The sequence below is a fragment of the Melanotaenia boesemani genome, chromosome 6, assembly GCF_017639745.1.
Source record: "Melanotaenia boesemani isolate fMelBoe1 chromosome 6, fMelBoe1.pri, whole genome shotgun sequence".
NCBI classification, from domain to species: Eukaryota; Metazoa; Chordata; class Actinopteri; order Atheriniformes; family Melanotaeniidae; genus Melanotaenia; species Melanotaenia boesemani.
Genome location: NC_055687.1, coordinates 30,636,022 through 30,654,072, shown reverse-complemented (window position 1 = coordinate 30,654,072; position 18,051 = coordinate 30,636,022). Strand labels below are relative to the sequence as shown.

The 18,051-nt window shown below is 37.6% G+C and overlaps 2 protein-coding genes across 3 annotated transcripts in view; both read right to left on the bottom strand.

The window, feature by feature from the left end:
- bckdhb (branched chain keto acid dehydrogenase E1 subunit beta) overlaps positions 1-2,840 on the bottom strand; it is a 73,084-nt gene extending 70,244 nt beyond the window's left edge. For both annotated transcript variants that reach the window (XM_041988003.1, XM_041988004.1), the window contains exon 1: positions 2,615-2,840. In XM_041988003.1, coding sequence (XP_041843937.1) covers positions 2,615-2,810 — 196 coding nt within the window. In that variant the 5' untranslated portion in view covers positions 2,811-2,840. The remainder of the gene's footprint in view (positions 1-2,614) is intronic.
- Positions 2,841-4,898: 2,058 nt separating this feature from the next.
- ttk (ttk protein kinase) lies at positions 4,899-17,635 on the bottom strand. Its single transcript, XM_041989229.1, has 24 exons — positions 17,548-17,635; positions 16,987-17,074; positions 16,671-16,893; positions 16,452-16,558; positions 16,229-16,369; positions 15,970-16,084; positions 15,790-15,871; positions 15,578-15,684; positions 14,973-15,060; positions 14,742-14,850; positions 14,409-14,631; positions 12,928-13,034; positions 12,097-12,431; positions 11,676-11,830; positions 9,879-9,996; positions 9,592-9,684; positions 9,338-9,495; positions 9,066-9,217; positions 8,856-8,980; positions 7,788-7,862; positions 7,525-7,701; positions 5,487-5,583; positions 5,311-5,396; positions 4,899-5,231 (listed from the first exon to the last, which is right to left on the bottom strand). The coding sequence occupies exons 2-24, from the start codon at positions 17,072-17,074 to the stop codon at positions 5,163-5,165; spliced, it is 3,030 nt and encodes a 1,009-aa protein (XP_041845163.1). The 5' UTR covers positions 17,548-17,635; the 3' UTR covers positions 4,899-5,162.
- Positions 17,636-18,051: the final 416 nt, after the last annotated feature.

Here is an 18,051-nt window from a genome sequence, read left to right as displayed (position 1 = left end):
GGAGTGAGTGTGTGTGTATGAGGGAAACTGTGAGTAGGGAGCTAAAAAAGGCTCTTGTCGTGTGGGGTGGGGACATTATGTTCAGGCTGTCGCAGGCCGCCCGGTCTTCATTGGCTATTTTAAATTTCTGTTGTGTTTTTAACGATCATCCTGACATCACTTTTCCATTAAAGTCCCACATTTTCTGATGACAATATTTTTCACTCTGAAAACAGCTTCACTGACTTTTCTCTTTAAATTAAAACTAAACTATAAAAACAAACAGGCTCTGAACTGCTCATTATGTGATACATGGCCAGAAAAAAACAGAAATAAATGCAGTGATTAACCAAAAATAGCAAGATAATTTAGATTTTTACTATTCCCTCAAGACAATATTTGGTATGACCACAATTATTCTTGAACACAGCCCAAACCTTCTAAAAGAAGCTGTCTTTTTATTATTATTATTTCTGTAAATCTTCTTCAGGACTAGCTCTCCAGGTTTCTTGAAGGTCTTTCCGAAGCTCTTTGTTGGACGTTGGCTGCCTTTTGTTCTGTTTTCTGTCGAGATGATCCCACACTGCTTCACTAATGTTGAGGTCTGGGCAGGAGACCTGCTGCCACTGATTTTCAGCCCAGTTTTTGTGCCATTTGGGATACTTCAACCTTTTTCCCTTCCCTTGAGAAGGAATTTTTAACAGCCACCCTTCCATGGAGACAGTTTCTGATAAGGCTTCAGCCAACAACGTAAGGATCAACATGTGTCAGGTCTTTACTGGTTTTTTGTTGATTTTGTTGCTCTTTGCAAATTACCTTGTTGCTGAAAAAACACTAGTTTATCTTTTTGTTTTTAAATTGGAGCAAAAATCTGTATAACACTGAGGGGTTTGAGACTATTTTGGTTGTTTGAATACTTTTGATTTGGCCTTTTTATGCCAAATTTAAACACGCTTGCTATGTCCATGTTCGGTATCCCTTTTATAGCAAAACTTAACAAGTTTTTTTTTTTTACTTTAACCTACCTACCTTATTAATATTTGAGGCCCAGAATACACACAAATCATCTAATCTGAACTGAGAAAAGTATCATTTATTACAATAAATGATACTTTTAACAACTTTAAAATTGGATCATGTGACATCTTCACAGCGCCCTAACAACAAAACTAGCTCACATGGATAAGCTGTCGCTTTACGGGAAAGTTCCTATCTGAAACACTCTGTGTAAGTGAAACATGTTTTGTACATGAGGCCTAGAAGTGTTCAGCCTCCTCGGTTTTAGCATTACAGACAGTTGCCTCTGCTATTTTTCATGTGTTAATTCATTCTCTGCCTGCTAAGTGTAAAGAGTTTGTCAGGTCATGTGACTGCATGGTAGCGATGTTACGTTCATGAACGAATCGATTCTTTTGTACGACTCTTTTAAATGAATGGTGAAAACCAAGTCACAATTGCAAGTCGTTCTTTTTTTATACACAAATTGTTCATGTTGCCTTCTGTGTCTGATGTCCAACACACTGCATTCACGTGAAAGCATTTATGGGCAGAAATGACTGTTTGGAAATACCAAGAGTTCTATCTAAAACGTTTACTAAAGGTTTTACTGACGTTGCTGAGGTTTATTCCATTCTTATTTTTCCTGTATTTTTAAAAAATCTTGTATAATAGATTTTATATAAGTACACTTTTTTTCACTATTTATTATTCATGTATATAGTGCATTTTTTTTGCATTACTCAAATTTTCTTGGAATAAAATTGTTTTACACGATAGTTAATAAATGCTTTTTGTAATGCTTTTTTGTAGACTGAATTCTAAAAAACAAATAAACAAATGAGAACAAGACAGTCGTTTGAATGGCTCATTGAAAGGAACGGCTCCCTTCTCTACTACATGGCTACTTTGATTGGTGAAACATAGTCACGTGATGATTTTTACCACCCTGATTGGTGAAACTGGCTACATCACACTGGGCAAAATAAAGCAAGTCTAATTAAATAAATTGTTTTAAATTAAATTTAAAACGTGACGAGTTGAGTGTTGGTGGAGTAAGAGTAGCAACTGTTTTATTTTTTTTTTATTTATTTATTTTAATTACTCCAGTAAATTACGGAGTTAATGTAACTTTACTACCAACCTTCTGTCTTGTTTCTTCAGACTTCAAACATCCAGCCCAAACAAGAGTCAATAGCAGAATAAGTTAATTAACATTGGCTGCTGATCCCGCAAATACATTTTCCTTATAAGTGTAGGACAACTTAAAAAGAAAACTAAACAGACTTTTCAACTGTATTATATTTATTGCCAAAAAGAACTGCAGCAAATCGGTTTTGTAAAGGCAGGCAACTTGAGCAACTGAGAACACAGGTCAGGAACCTATAGTAATTGTTGCTGGTTTTCATTTTCATATTTGTATCTTACTTTTGACTTGGATGTTTGAATAAAAGTTGATACGTGAAAATATTTTGGCTTGGACCATCACCAGCAGAAACATGACTGACACCGGTGTTACACCCGTTTCCTGACTACAGCGGTATTCAAACTGTGTTCAACCGGTTAACTATGGAAATTTCCAGCAACAATTCACATTTTTAATATAACTGAACATAGCTAATGCTAGCCAGTCACTCACCATATTCTGTCGGGACAGGGTCAGGCTGAAAGGTAAAGTGAGCTGCATGTCTTCGTTGTGTTTTTGAACTAGGGCTGCAGCCCGGCGACAGTTTTAGTAAAGCGGCCCCAAAAGAGCTCTGACCCCCGGTGCCAACACCGGAGATGGAAATCTTCGAGTTAGCCCCTCGGATGAAGAACCGTGCAGCAGCCGCCATCACTGTTATTATGGGTGAACAGGAAGGACAAGTCTGAGCCAAATGCGAAGATTTAGTAAAAAGAAGAGCATCCCTCGGGAAGGAAAAGCTGGACTACATTCATTTCCAACCTTCATCCAGCTTCACGCTGCGGGTTTCTGTTGTCATAAAAAATAATCTAATAGCTTTCTGTCAGCTGATATTTAGCTCCCGATTGGGCCACATTAGTTATTTGCATTTAAATTTTACAACGTAAAAATTTTACAACGTAAACCGTGTTTGAGAAACAGCTCTGTGCAGTCGTCTACTAAAGTTATTAGGTTCCCAAACAGTGGAAAATAGTGTCATAAATATGGAAAGGAAATGGAAAAAAGTCGTCGTAAAAAACTGAAATGGAAGACGTTTTATAGGTAACATAAAAGCTTATAGTGGGGTATCCGATAATAATGACAGAGTGAGAACTCTTCTTTCTTTTTCTAAATTGTTGGGTCAAGCGTGTGCGAGCAGATAAAGAACGTGATTGGTCAAAAAGGAGGGCGGTGTGTCTGATATGACGTTGGGATACAGTAACTGCGCATACTCGTGCAGATGTCCACATTCAAATGGGTTTTTTTTAAATACTCCCATTCATCTTAGTTGCAATGAATGCTGGGATTATAATATGCATTTCCAGTCAGAAAAATCTTTCCATGCCAGCTAGACAACTATTTCCATGGCTTGTTGAAAACAGTTGCAACTTCTGAACATCAAACTGACAGGCAATATAACTGATAATTATATTCTTTCAATATAATTATCAATCTGTTCATCAGTATATGCATCATTTGACCAATATCAGTAAAATGTTATTTACATCTCTTCAACTTTCCAAAGCCCAAGTAATGCCTAGAAAAAGACCCCAAAATCAGTGATGAGGAGGAGATATTTAAGATAAAGAATAGGAACAAACAGCAATAAAGAAGGAGGATGTTTAACCATTTTGTCCCTTCATCATGTTAGGGAAATATGTAAACACTGGCAAATACAATGGATGAACTTTGAGTGCCAACCAGGACACTGGAAAATTAGAGGTAAGGTTGTAGGTAAGTTGCAGCAATGGCAGACCACAGAAGTTATATATTTAAAAGACAAAAATATGGGTCAGCACAAATAGTCAAGTATACAATTTCCCAAGTCTTTTAACTAAAAACTAATGCTGGGCAATGATTAAAATTTTTAAATGGGATAAATCGCAAGAAAATATTGCAATTAATCACAGTACTGCACAAAAAATGTCCCTGTCCTTTAAAAGGAGGCCCACAGTTAAATGAAGAAACTATAATAAATTTTGGTTTACAAACACTAAATCAGGGATCTGCAACTAGAGCAAGTGGCTCTCTAGAATCTTCCACAATGACTCTTAACACATGGCAAAAACGCTGAACTAACAAATGTTTTTAAATGTAGATATGGACAAATGCTGGTTTTTAGCAATTTTTCATTTTTGTCACTGAACTTCCACAACATAATGACACTAAAAGTACCAGTTATCTATTTTTCTTGTCATTCGGTTGGAAACTATGGGCTTTTCTTCTTTTTTTTTCTCCCCACATCGATTCCCACAAATACTTAAACCCGATAAAAGAAAGTCTGTCTATCCTCTTTTTTGTTTTTCTTTATTTTAAGAACTAAAAAATACTGCAAAATTATATATATATATATATATATATATATATATATATATATATACACACACATACATATAACATTTCTCATTGTCTTTTTGGAGCAGTTTCCTGTTCAAAAGTCACAATTTTTTTGCCCATTCACATTGTTTTGCAGACAAAGAGGAAATGTCGGTTCCTTTTCTTCTTTCTTACATGCCAGGAAAAAAAAATCTTTTTTTAAATAAACCCGCATTCTTAATTTAACTGCGTTAATCAATTATTGTGTTAATACGATGATGAATAAATTGCCCAGCCCTACTACAAACATTTGCTTTGCTCAAGTAGAGAACATCACAATGTCAAGGTGGGACATGAATAAGAAAAAGTTGCTGCATAGACTCAAACTGACCTTCAGTCATGCTAACTGGGAGGCAGGACTCCTTTATAAACAGGACAGATAAACAGCTCTTAAGGATTTATTTTATTGTGCTATACTGTATATGCTTACAGTTATTTTCACTAAAAATAAAAAAGTAAAAAGTAAACAGAAGCACAAGAAAAAACTAAAAGTAAATGTACATAAATTTGTCATATTTTGTTTAAAACACAGAAATATTAAATGTTAGTTTCAGTATTGTGCAGGAAAAAACTGTACTCGAGTGGTTATGAGAAGGTGAAATGAAAACAGAAAGATGAAAAAACATCCACATCACATATTTCTGAGTTGTTACGAGGATGACTTTGCACACTCTGCAACATCCAGCTTCCTGCCACTGCTGCACAATTTGGCCAAATTCTGTAAGCAGAAAGCAAAGTTAGCATTTCAAGAGGAAGGCCCAGTGTTTGAGAGGACGATCTGCAAAAATAACACTTACGTTAGCGGCTCGGACGATGCTGTTGGGAGACTGGAGGGCAGCGAGATCCGTTAGGATCCTCTTGAGATCACTGTTGGAAGTATGTTCTAAAAGAAGTAAATAAATTACAAATCAGAACTTAATTAACAAACATGTTCACCTAGCATACAATGTTTTTTCCCATGATGGTCGCGTACCTGGCTCAGGTGATGCTTGCGGCTTCAGCTGGAGGTACGGATGTTCCAGCAGTTCTGCTATAGAGATTCTTTCTCTGGGGTTACGCACCAAGCATCTCTGTTAAAAGCAGGCAATAAAATAAGTGGTATTTTAGATCACAAACAAATGTAAGTTTGCCTCTTTGTCAGCTTGTGAACTTTAAGTTAATCAGTGTTATTTTCAGACCTCTAACAGGTTTTCATGTTTCAAATGTGATATAGAATGAGGAAATATCCTTTATACTGAGATATAAAGATATAGATAGATATAGATGCTTGTTTTCAGTAAAAAATATTTCTTTTTGCATTTTCTGCAACTGTATTCTTGTTAGGGTCAGCGATAAGTATTTTTCATTCATTTTCTTCTAAAGATGCACAATTTAACTTTTGCCATTTTGTCAGTGATGCACCTCCCCTTTCGACAGCTAACATTGGCATCAATCTCGCATCCTACCAGTACTGTGAACTCTCTCCAGACAGTAGAAAACAGCCTCATCTTGCCTCTTGTTTAATTTCTTGCGCTGTCTCTGACTCTCTTTTGTTTCATCTCCTCCTCCAAGAATGTTCTAACGTTTCTTTGCTGAATCAGTCATGGTGCACTTTCAAACAGCCGGTTTGTTTACGTCTGCTTGCTAGCGCGTGACGCATGTGCAAAGCGAAACTCAGCTGCAAGCTCATACAGCGTCCCAGATGCAAAAGTTGCTTAGTACTGTTTGCGGTTTAGTGTGCTAATGGGCAGTAACAGTGCCCATAATAGATGTCACTGTGCCATCAAACGAGTCCGCAATGCAGAGTTTTAAGGTCGAAAATTTAGGGAGTGGGTCTTCATAAGAGCAAAAGTAAATCAGAAATTAAAAAAAAAAATAAATAAATAATCTAGATATGCATCATATATTGTGATTCAGGTTAAAAATATCAATATGAAATTTGGTTCATACCACTCAGCCCTACCTTCTATACCAACATTTACATAACTAAACTTTCAGGACAGGTAGGGACTACTACTTCTTCCTTCCACAGCATCATGTCGCAGCGCATCAGGGAGCAGTTAACTCACTGCCCGGTTATCAGTCCAACACAGTAATGAGTGGAGATATTTCAGCTGCACAAACAGCAACAAGACCACAAAGCTCCTTAAACATCTGAGAATCAATCACAACACAGAAGCAGAGGTGATGAGGCGACATAAGGAGACGAGGAGGAGGAGGTCAGGTGCTGCTAGGACAGAGACAGACGTTACTCCGGCCGTACGCAGACGCCGTGGAAGTATAAATCCAGCTTATGGAGTGTGTGACCATTTTATGCAGGTGGGACAAGTGATCCACTTAACTTTTTCATCATATCACAAAAACCTTATTTTGACTTAAAATGAGTAGACAGCTCGTTTTAATTAGCCCCCCCAAAAAAACAAAACAATGGCTCTGATTCTGATCTCGATGTACCCAAGACAACGATTTAATTATTGTAAATGATCATGCCAGGTGCACTTAAAGTTCAAGGATAGTTGTTGATTCTTTAAATTAGCCAGTCACTCTTGCCTCAGTAAGCTGAAGAAACATGTACACTATGAGCTTGAATATGAATAAGGAGAGAGGCAAAAACGTCGGATCAAAGCAATTAAACACTCATCAGTTAATATTTCACAGGAAAAAATGTCCTGCATTAACTGAAAGGCTGCTAAACCCTGCAGACAAGTGTGACATTAGCTGATTTTATAATCTCCTTTTGGAATTAATAACTATTTTTCATCCTATTTTAATAGAGCTAAAGCCCAAGCTGAAGTTTAACTGCATGTGTTGGCTGCTGTGTGAAGTGCTGGAACCACAACACATGCAGGTGAAGAGAGATATTTCACAGTTCAGTGGGTATTTTTAGCCTCATCTACCCTGCAACTTAGAGCTGACTGGAAATACAGAAATCTCTGGGCTGAAATAACCTTTTAGTTCTTTGAGAAAAGAGGGAGAAAATAAAAGAAGAAACAAATAAAACCCCAAGTCTAAGTCTAGTCATGGTGTGTCACCTCCAACACATCCAGCAAGTCCTTCTCCGAAATGTCTGGAAACTCGATCTTATGAGTAGGATCAATGATGGCATGCAGCTTGGCTATCTGATTGGTGATGCTCTGGAATGGAGTCTTCCCATAAGTCATACAGTACAGGATGCATCCCAGGGACCACACGTCTCCTTTGGGACTGATCTGTACAAGAAATGAATTATTTCACTTTTTTTACACATTCTACTGTATTCAGGTTTAACAGTACAAACTAAAATGACGACGTATACCTTTGAGCGTGCTTTTCCAGACTGAGATGAAGTGTCTTTAATGGCTTCAGGGGGCATATAGTTCAGGGTTCCCACCTGTGTGGTAAACAAGCAAATGTCACACACGCTGAGCCTTTCTTCTGGACTAATCTGCATTTATTATCCTAACAGGAGTTGACACCCAATACAACTTCCACAAAGATAAATCTGGCTGCAGTTTGCAAAGAGTAAGCCAGTTCTCTCCCATGCCTGAGAAGATTTAATTTCATGTTTCAGTTCCGTATAATGTAAAGTATAATAATACAAGACACTCACCAACACTGAATAATGGAAGATTGTAAAATATTATCTGTGCTGATAAGGTCATGCAAACACAAGAGCAACATGGATGCATCAATGATTCAGGTTTGTAGTTGACAGCTCTAGGGATTCTCTGAGGTTGATGGAAGATGAGCTCTCCAAAAAAAACATCTTCTCCGAGCTTGCACATTACTTAGACACTCCTTAACCAAATACAGGCTAAATAAACCTCAGATTTTTAAGTCAGACCGTTCTTCTGTTTTCCTTTGGGAGCTATAAAAAGACCATATAAGAGCAGTTTTGTGAAATATGGTCAGTCAGTTACTGTGTATGGATACAAAAAGAAGGTTGACTTCTTACAACAATAGTAATAATAACGAGGCACCTGCTGAGCCGTTATAATCCAAACTAAGCTTAATTTAAACACCACAACCTGGCTGGATCTTCTTTCTGATTAAATCCAGTACTTTATGGCTCATATGAGCTCAAAAGATTTTTTTCTTTAAGAAACCATTAAATTATGTTTACTCGAATGGCAAAACCAAGACATGAGAGAAACAACTTTTCCCACTGAGTTCATGTTGAATCTATACAACGAAGAGTTAGGGCATTTCTAAGAGCAAAACCAGGTTCAAACCGGTACTGGCAAGGTACTCCTAAAGTGACCTGCAAGCGTGTATTTCATGCATCTTCCAATAACTTAAAAATGTGATTACTCTGACTAGAAATCAGAATTGTTATTTATATTAACGCATATTAATATATACATTATATTAATGTATGACATACCTGTGATTCTTTCATTATGCTTGTCACATCAGGTTGGATTCTGTTTGCAATGCCGAAGTCGATCAACTTTAGCGAAGCATTCACTATGACAAAATTTGCTGGCTTTAAATCACTGTGGACAATACCTGCACACAGACACAGAAAGATTAATTACTCTTCTACTTAATGAGCATGAAGAACATGGGAACAACAGTTGGAAAGAGAAAGAACCGTGTTTGTGGATGGTGTGAACAGCCTCCAGCATGTTCTTCCAGTAGAACTTCCTCTCAAGTGGGTTCACCGTCTTGCGGTTTCGCAGCCATGTGTTCAGATCCAGGTTCCCACACTCCATCAACATGTAGATGTAGCTGTTTGTTATTTCACTGCAAACACACATGGAATAATCAGAGCATTTTCACAGAGATCACAATCAGACTTGATGAGTAAAAGAAAAGTTTCACTGTCGCACATTAATGTTGGTTTTAGGGAAGTAATGTACTCACTAATCATAGAGCTTTATAATCTGGTCGCTGTACTGCTGCAAGTGGTTCAAATGCTCAATTTCATTTTTGTAACTTTCTATCGTGTGAGAATCAGCCTCCTCGAGGTTGACGTACTTCACAGCAAACAGCTGCTTTTTGTTGTCAAGGACCTGGTAGACCTGGAAACAACAGGGGAAAAAAGTCAAGCCTGCGCATTGGATGATTAAAGGTTTTTGATAACACAGGAGAGCTCAGCATATTATTTATTTTTAAACCTTGCTCGATCCACCGCGTCCGATCATCTTGAGGATGAAGAACTGCTTCCCCTTTATGGTGATGGACTCATTTGACAAAACATTGAAGGAGGGCTAAAACGAGAATGAAATTTTCGAGGTAATTATTTTAATAATAATAATAATAATAATAATAAAAGTTACTTCCAGATAATTAACAATTAATTATTGTGACTGATGCAAGTTACCATATAACTTGACACGCGCGTCAATAAAAGTTAATGCAGTGAATAAGATAAAACTCGGAGGTGGGGATGAGCGAGCTGTACCTGCGGCGTCTGGAAGGAGACTGAATGATTTAGAGGAGTGAATGTCTGCTGAATGGGGCCAGCTCTGTGTGCTGCCATGGCAGAGGACGGGGCTTGCTTTACAATAGGAGTGATGAAACTGAGAAATAAAGAATTAAATATTTATTTAGCTGACAACTTACTCATGCTGCCTTAAGAAGGATCTTTTTTTCCTAATGGGATTTTTCAAAGGTTTACAACAAGCTGTATGAAGCAGTAAAGATTTGTTTTTCTACAAAGATTATTTATTTATTTATAAAAAAAATAAAAAAAAATACACCCACACAGGCTGCAATATTTTTGTAAAATACTTAAGATGAAAAAAATTACAATTCGTTTAAAGAAACTGTCATCTATCCCCTACTAAAATGCTTTGTTACAAACAGGAAAAAATATTTTTATCATTTCAAAATCTTCAGTTTATGACATTTTAAACTACAGTGACCACCATTACCTGATCTGTGCCATGAATTCAGTGATGTGCTATGACTGATTGACAGTTACTGTTTCAGTACTGTTACACCCTTTACAAGCCAGCAATAAATACTGATTAAGTGTCATATTGTGTCATTTCTGGATGTAGTTTCTCACTGAAGAGCAAACAGCAGGAGTAAACACAAGTCCTTACAGTTTTCCCAGATAACAAAGGTAGCAAAAACGGCTTCATCCATACCCACAGCTGTCTTCTTAACCAGGCTTCCCTGATTACAGGATATCTCTGCCAACAAATTAAGAAACACAACAACTACTCTTTTATCTCGCTTCATTTATATGCAGCATGAAGCTCTGCTTTAACAAAAACACTAACAATAGCTTTGGTGACATAATGCAGCAATAAAATGAGCTCATTTCTTGTGGCAGGCAGCAAACCTCTAACGTTTGGGCTGGAGTTGCCCACAACTCAATCTCAAAATATTGATCTTAACTCTTTCCAACTGAACGCTTTGGCATTGTGTTTGTTCTTAGTTGTGCACTAAGGGTGCATTCATACCAGGACAGTCTGATAGACTCAGTACGATTGGGGACTCTGCAGGGGTGCAACATTTTTCTAGACAAAGTTTGCATTCACACTGCACTACTCCAACGAATCAGAGCTTTGAAATAACGTGTTCCCATTTCCCGCCAGAAGCTGCGCTGCATCAAGAATTACTGAAGGAGAAGATGAGACATACAACAAAGAAGAAAACTTGCTCATCTATAGAAAAATGCAGCACAGCTTCTGTTTCCAACAAATGACAGCAAAACAAGGAGCTGCATCAGAGCCTAGCGGTCATGGGTTGATCATTTTTCTATCAGAACTTTTACTGCATTCTTCCACATCTGACCTCTGCATATTGTCCTACACACGCGTATGTTTTGGTTGCGTTTACCCACAATGCTCTGCACTGAACCCACAACGCACGTTCCACTTCCAGTATTTGGTCCACTTGAAGCAGACCGAGAGTCACTTTTGTAGGCGGATTGAGTCAGTTTCTTTGATCCGAATCAGAGTTTGTTGGAGCGTTCACAATTCCCCAAAACGAAGCGGACTTTCTGCGCAAAGACTAGCTAGATTGGAAACAAAAAGGCTGGTGTGAATGTGCCCAAGTCTCATCTCCACCACTTACACTGAGCTCAGGCTGAAATTGTGGCTGAATGGGAGTCTATCTCACATGGTAATCTCCTACCCATAATGCACTCTGACTGAAACAGCAATGGCAGACTGGAAGGATTTAAGCCATTAAAGTGGGGATCACATCTAAGAACCAGAACCTGCTGAAAAATAAATCAAGATATTACCTGTTTACACCTGGGTTTCTGTGGCCATTAGGTGTCTGGCAGACTGTTTGTGGATTAACTCTGGATGGAAGTTGAATAGACGGAGTTGGGAAAGACTCCAACCGATGAGCAACAGGTCTGGGATCAGGAGGTGTTGTCCGTTTATCCTTAAATAGCTTGGGGATAAAATGAAACAACATTTTATTCATGTAAAATTCTGCGTACAATTTATATAATAAGCATAAATCAAACAAATAGAAATTTTGACTATTTGATCAAGTTATCAGTATCATAGCGATGTCTTTACTTAGTCCCAACTGTTTGACATTCAATAACATTTAACTCCAGACAATCTAACTTCAGCTTGGAAAATCAGAACCGCTGCATAAAGGTGTAATCTGAGATTTTAAAATAGCTCGTTGGTCGTAGAGAGTCAACAGACCTCTGGAGAAACATGCCGACTGATGAAAGTTGTTGGGATCTTCCTCTCTGATGAAGACTCCTTGCTGGTGGGTTTTGGTTGTTCCACTGAGCAGGTTACAGGGATCCGCATAGGAAGCTGCACTTCCTGGTTTCCCCCACAGGTAGGTATACTTGGACAGTATGATGAGTCAACATTCACTGAACCTCTACCTGAGAGAGGTTCTTCATCTATGGAGGGCATGAGCTGCTTTTCCCCAGATTTAAGGTTACACATGGCCATCTCCAGGAGCTCAGTTGGCCTGGCATTCACTGCCTGGGCTTTGTGCAATATCGAAGTAGCTTTCATCAAATTGCCTAAAAGACAGAAAACAAGATGTTTCATACAAGTGTTACATTGCAAAGTACCAACTTTACCAAGTATTAAAGCAAATTAAACACACAATCCAATGCGGAACAGTGAGTCAATGGCTTTTTAAAAGATGAGAGATTTGTGAATATTTCTTAAATTAAGTTTTGTTTTATTTGGATTACGTTTTAGTGCGATCAACCACAGAATACTGCTACAGTGTGGAGAACAAAGACAGGCAGCAATGCAGAAGACTCAGCTGATGGCTTGACTAGTGATTAATGTAACCGTCACATAGGATGTCCTGCTGACATTTAAAATGTAGCTAAAGAGGTTTTCTAACCACTGATTTTGTTGGACATCCATTTTTCATAATGTACCCTGAATCAGGAAGTAGTTTATGAAATCAGAAAGACATTTTGTAAAGTAAAACATTTTAAAAACGACCTTGCTGAAATAAGTGAATGTAGCCAAAATGAAAGGAAAAAGAAGGCGGCGGCACACCTTGGGACACCTCAAACTGAGCATGTGCGATATGGACAAAGGCAAACCCTTTGCAGTTGGATTTCGCAACTATGAAGTGGTCCCGTGCTTCATCGGGATCTTCAAATCTGCAGGAGAAAAACACGGAGAGACAGTTAAGAAGCAGCAAAAAATCTGACATTATATTAATTAGAACAAATCATTATGTTAGTCCTAACACAGCTGGACCTTTAACAAGCATTCATTTTAGAGCAAATAAGATCTAAATGTAATTTTTCAATCAGACTACATTCACTCCGTCTTAATGCTCAACTTTACCTGAGATTCAGTTTTTTGTGTAGTACTTCATTATTATTTATTATTTAAATGCGAACACCAAACTCCAGTACAGTTGTTGACCCTGATATGACCTACATGTGCAGAAGACGTGACGTCACACATTGTCTTCTGCACGTCTTTTGCTCAGCCTCGACCAGAGAAGGATTGTGACGTCTGTCTGACTAAAATGCAGCCTGTTGAATGAAATGTGTGCAAGACTGCTTAGACTGAAGTCGCTTTAAAAAGCATTACATGTGCATTTGATTTAGAGCCACATATAAAGACGGCCTGCAGTGTGAACGTAGTCTAACAAACCCAGCTACCATCGATCGAAGTTGAATACCTCTTTTGTTGGTGTTCAGTTAGGCTTCAATACAGATACTAGGTACATTATAATTTCTCCCTGAGATAAAATAAGTAGTCTCCTTTATTTTTCCATTTATGTTGTGTTGGATCAAAAGATCCAGCTGTGGGCTTTCAAACAGAAATAACCGAACAAGCTGTCGCACAATAATAGAAAAAAAAGCTAATGAGAGGGATTATCTTGAGATATGGTGAAAATCCTGAATTGTTTTGGAAAACGATATCCAAAACTATACAGCACGGTGTACAGAGCCACAAAGCAGCCAACTGAATGCTCAACCTGGCACCAATTTTTCCAGTTTAATTGGTTTTCATTTGATTTGGTTAAGAAGTACACTGGAAAAAGCAAAAAGGTCTGTGCTGTTTGTGTGTGTCCAAATATGAACACTTGAAATTTAGAGGCGAGACACTTGCAGCTATAACTGTCAACAGTCGGATCTGATCTGTACTTAAGATAAATTAAACAATGTGGCTGCTAACATGAATTTAAAAGCCGCATCAGATCAGATCAACACATTCTGAAATTAGGTTCTTTCTCAAGACAAATTTAATAAATTATTAACTGCCCACCGTGAAAGAGAGAAAAGAAAAATCCCCAGACTTGAGCCTAGTGTTACTCTAAGTCTCTAAATATAACTGTACAGTGACCGCTAATACTTCTATAAATTGCTATTTGAGGACATCTTGTAGTGAACTACTGTTATTTGAGTACATAAAACTTTTGCTTTAATAAGATAAAAAAAACAGACCATCAAACTAGTAAAACCCACGCTGTACAACATCCCAAAGCCAAAAAGATATTAAGTTTCAACCACACTCACCCCTTCAATTCTGCATATCTGACTAGTATTCTTGCGTAGCTCTCGTTTTTACTGTACTGCCTGATTGGCAGTCTGGCAAAAACTTTTGAGTAACAGTTCTTGAGCTTATTGAGGAGGCTGATGTCAGTCTGGGGGTTGCCTCTTTTCTCCAGGTTCAACAGATATGCCCAACACGACTCTGCAGATTTGGAACTGATCATCTGATCGAAACGGAAAGTTAAATCTGCAAGTAAAAAAATTAAAAGAAGCAGGATTAAGTGTCCATTGATGAATCAATTATAGCTGCAAATTTGACCAAATGCAGGCTGTTCAGTTGAAATCAGGTAATGTTACCTTCCGTTTTCAAGGGGTCTCTTGTGCCATGTGTTTGAAGGAGTGTAGTGGTTGAATCAACAGATGCCTGGTCATCCAGTTGGCTGTGTTCTGGACTGAGAGCTGGTGGCTGAGAGCACAGCGAGTACAATGATTCAATCCTTTCTTTTTACCTCAAATTTAACAGGATGCAGGAAATGTAAACCTCAGAGCTTGACAAGCACAAACTTACACCAGCTTAATTGTACTCACTTGAAAACTGACCATATGCCGCTCTTCAGCATTTTTCTTGGAGGAAGACTGTCCAAATACTGAGCAAACATTTGAACCAGATGTTTGCCTAAGACATGAAAAAAACAAACAAAAAAAACACATAATGGTAATAATTATTGTTTTTTTTTTTAATTAGCATGCAAAATGGAGAGTGAGAGTTACACTTTTAAGCCTTGGTGGAGTCATCAAGACATCAGTTAAAGACAGCTCTAACTTTGTGTGATACCCCATTATGAAGTTTCAGGTCACCATCTGGACACTACAGTGAACACACAGGGGCTGCTTTCACAATAAACAAGTTCACTTTGATAGGTTTTTAAAAATCATTATTCAAAACTGCTGAACAAAAAGTATCAGTCAAACAGGTTAAAACTATAGAAGGTTAATACAACTCAAACTAAATTACAGTACAAGACCTCAAAAAATTATTATTGTGCCATTAATGCACAATAACAATATGAGAAATGTTAACCCATAAACCCAATAGATGAGCTTATTCGATATCATTTACAATATGACATTTTAATGTAACAAAGACTTAAACAAACTCAACATAATTGAAATTACATGTTACACAAGGATACCTGGACAAACTGGTGGGGATAGCTCCATCACTTTGTTTGTAGATATTGACGTTCTCATCATCATCATTTTCTGGAATGGAGAAAGGTAATATAGGGACTCTCCTTGCCTGTAAAGGAAAATGTAAGAACACAACTTCAAAACTTCAACAAATACACATTTGTTATTTATAATCTGCAGCATTATTAGTATGGTGCTGCAGACTGAAACACACCATGCCAACTCCTGTTATGCGATGAGGTCCTGATCTCCAACCTGGTAGTTGTTCATCTGAAGATCCAGCGAGGGGCTCCAGCCTGATGACCAAAATAATAAAAAAAAACATTTTTTAAAAAGTCAGATATACAACCTCAATAAAAACCCTCCTAACTTTTAAAAGCAGCTTTATTCTTACCCTGCACTGAAAATACTGGAGAGCTGCAAGTCGCCTGTCCCATCTGACATTCTGCTAACTTTTTGAGATCCTGAGCCTCTTTTTAAAGAATCCTGAATGTTGTTGTTTGACAGTACTGAAAAACATAAAACATTAAAAAAAATGTGTGGGTAAGACAAGTACGGTTGGGTAAAAGAAAATAAAGTTATTAAACCATAAACACTAGTTTTATTACTGCATGCATATTAAAACATTAGGTAGTATATTAATGAATACTCACATGGCACATTTTCTTTATCCTCTGAACAGATAAGAGTTTTCCCTGCTTGCATTTTCTGCAGGACAGACTCTAGCAGCTCCTTCGGTTTGGCTCCTACCTCAATAGCATTCTGCAATATGTGAATGCTTCTCTTTGTGTTGCCTGCCAATGTAACATTTGATATAATACATGCCATGAGACCTTAAACACACAAGCACAAAAAAAATGAAAAACGTGTCTCTACCTTGAGAATGCTCAAATTGTGCGTGTGCAATGTGGACAAACGCAAAGTCTGGGCTGTGAGATCTCGCAACATTGAAGTTGGCCTCTGCTTCACTGACATCTTGAATTCTAACAGGTAAACAGAGAACACAATTTAATTACTTTTTTGTTGTTATTGTTTTCAAAATGCACACCAAAATGATGCTACTTCTATTGCTAAATGAACAGCAACCATACTCACGCCTTCAGCTCTGCAAATCTGACCAACATCCTGGCATAACTCTCATTCTGACCATGCTTCCCCAGTGGCATATTGGAGAATACTCTGGTGTAAAAGTCCATGAGTCTGGTGAGATGGTTATGATCCATGTAAATGTCCCCTTTCTTCTCCAGATCCATCAAATATGAGCAGCAGGACTCAGGCGAGTTTGAACCAATGACTTGATTTATATTGTCTGTGTCATCTGAAAAAAGTGAAAAGTGTCACGACTGAAACATGAGGAAACATGTAGATTTGACCTGCACGGATCTTACAATAACAGCCCTACTTCCATTACCTTCGTTAAGTTTCATTTTAATTTTGTTAAGCTTTTGATGAAGCATGGCGAGTAGCTGCTTTCTGTCGGTATGCTCCTCTTCTTCCATCTGTGAACGAGCAGAAAAGACACGCAGATCATCAAATGAAACGTTCGCACAAATCTATCTCAAATGACCAATGTTACAGTAACGTAAAACTTTAAAAAAACAAACAGCGATGAGAAAACGGAGTAACCGACATTAAACTAAACACGAATTAGTAATGCAACGTTATAACAACGTTGACCTATTGGTTTATTGTTTGTTGTTTCTTCTAGAGTAGGCATAAATGTGCACTTGCGGACACGGAAAGCATAATATCATGAAGCTGTACACAGACTATTCAATACAATTCTGGATTTTAAAAAAGTATTCACTTTTGTATTTACAATTTGAGTTAGCTCAACCAGCTAATATGTGGCTATGTTTTCAAAGAAAATTTGTTTAGCGAGCAAAACCAACACATGGCACGCGATTTCAAACTGCATAAACAGGTCTTGAATAGAACTAAGACACCATAAGGCAATTCAAAGTTATCTCACCTTGTTTACGCTGTCATAAACACCGTATTCATGAAAAAAACTCTTCCGCAGAAGAAAAGCAAAACAAAAAGGCTCGTCCTAACGGCCAGTTTTCAAATTATGCCACTTCCGTTCAAGTCGTGTATTGATTGGATAGTTTATGATGACGCAAGTGCCACGCTACCGACAATTTTCTTTTAATACATTTCATACATTATTTATTATTTATACATTTCATATATTATTTGTTTTGTATCGCACAAATATAAGGAACAATGATAAATACACTCATTCAGATTATCAAATTACAGAGAGTCTCTAAAATTTGTATAAAGTACAGACAACTTAGAATTTTAGCATAATTTTTTAATCACTTACATGGTAAATATTTTTCAGATCAGTGGGTAACCATTAGAAAAGCTATTGTATGCTAATTTCAGTATATAAAGTATTTTCATAAACCATTTGTGAAGACACTTTCGTTCCTGATTTACTCCTGATTTTCCGACAGCACCCGAATGCAAC

Excerpts from the sequence above, each read along its gene's own strand:
- ttk (XM_041989229.1), bottom strand. The coding sequence starts at position 17,074 with ATGGAAGAAGAGGAGCATACCGACAGAAAGCAGCTACTCGCCATGCTT. Across the intron at positions 16,559-16,670 it reads AGATTTGCAGAGCTGAAGGC|AATTCAAGATGTCAGTGAAG; the intron begins GTGAGTATGGTT and ends TTTACCTGTTAG. Across the intron at positions 11,831-12,096 it reads GTCGGCATGTTTCTCCAGAG|CTATTTAAGGATAAACGGAC; the intron begins GTCTGTTGACTC and ends TTTATCCCCAAG.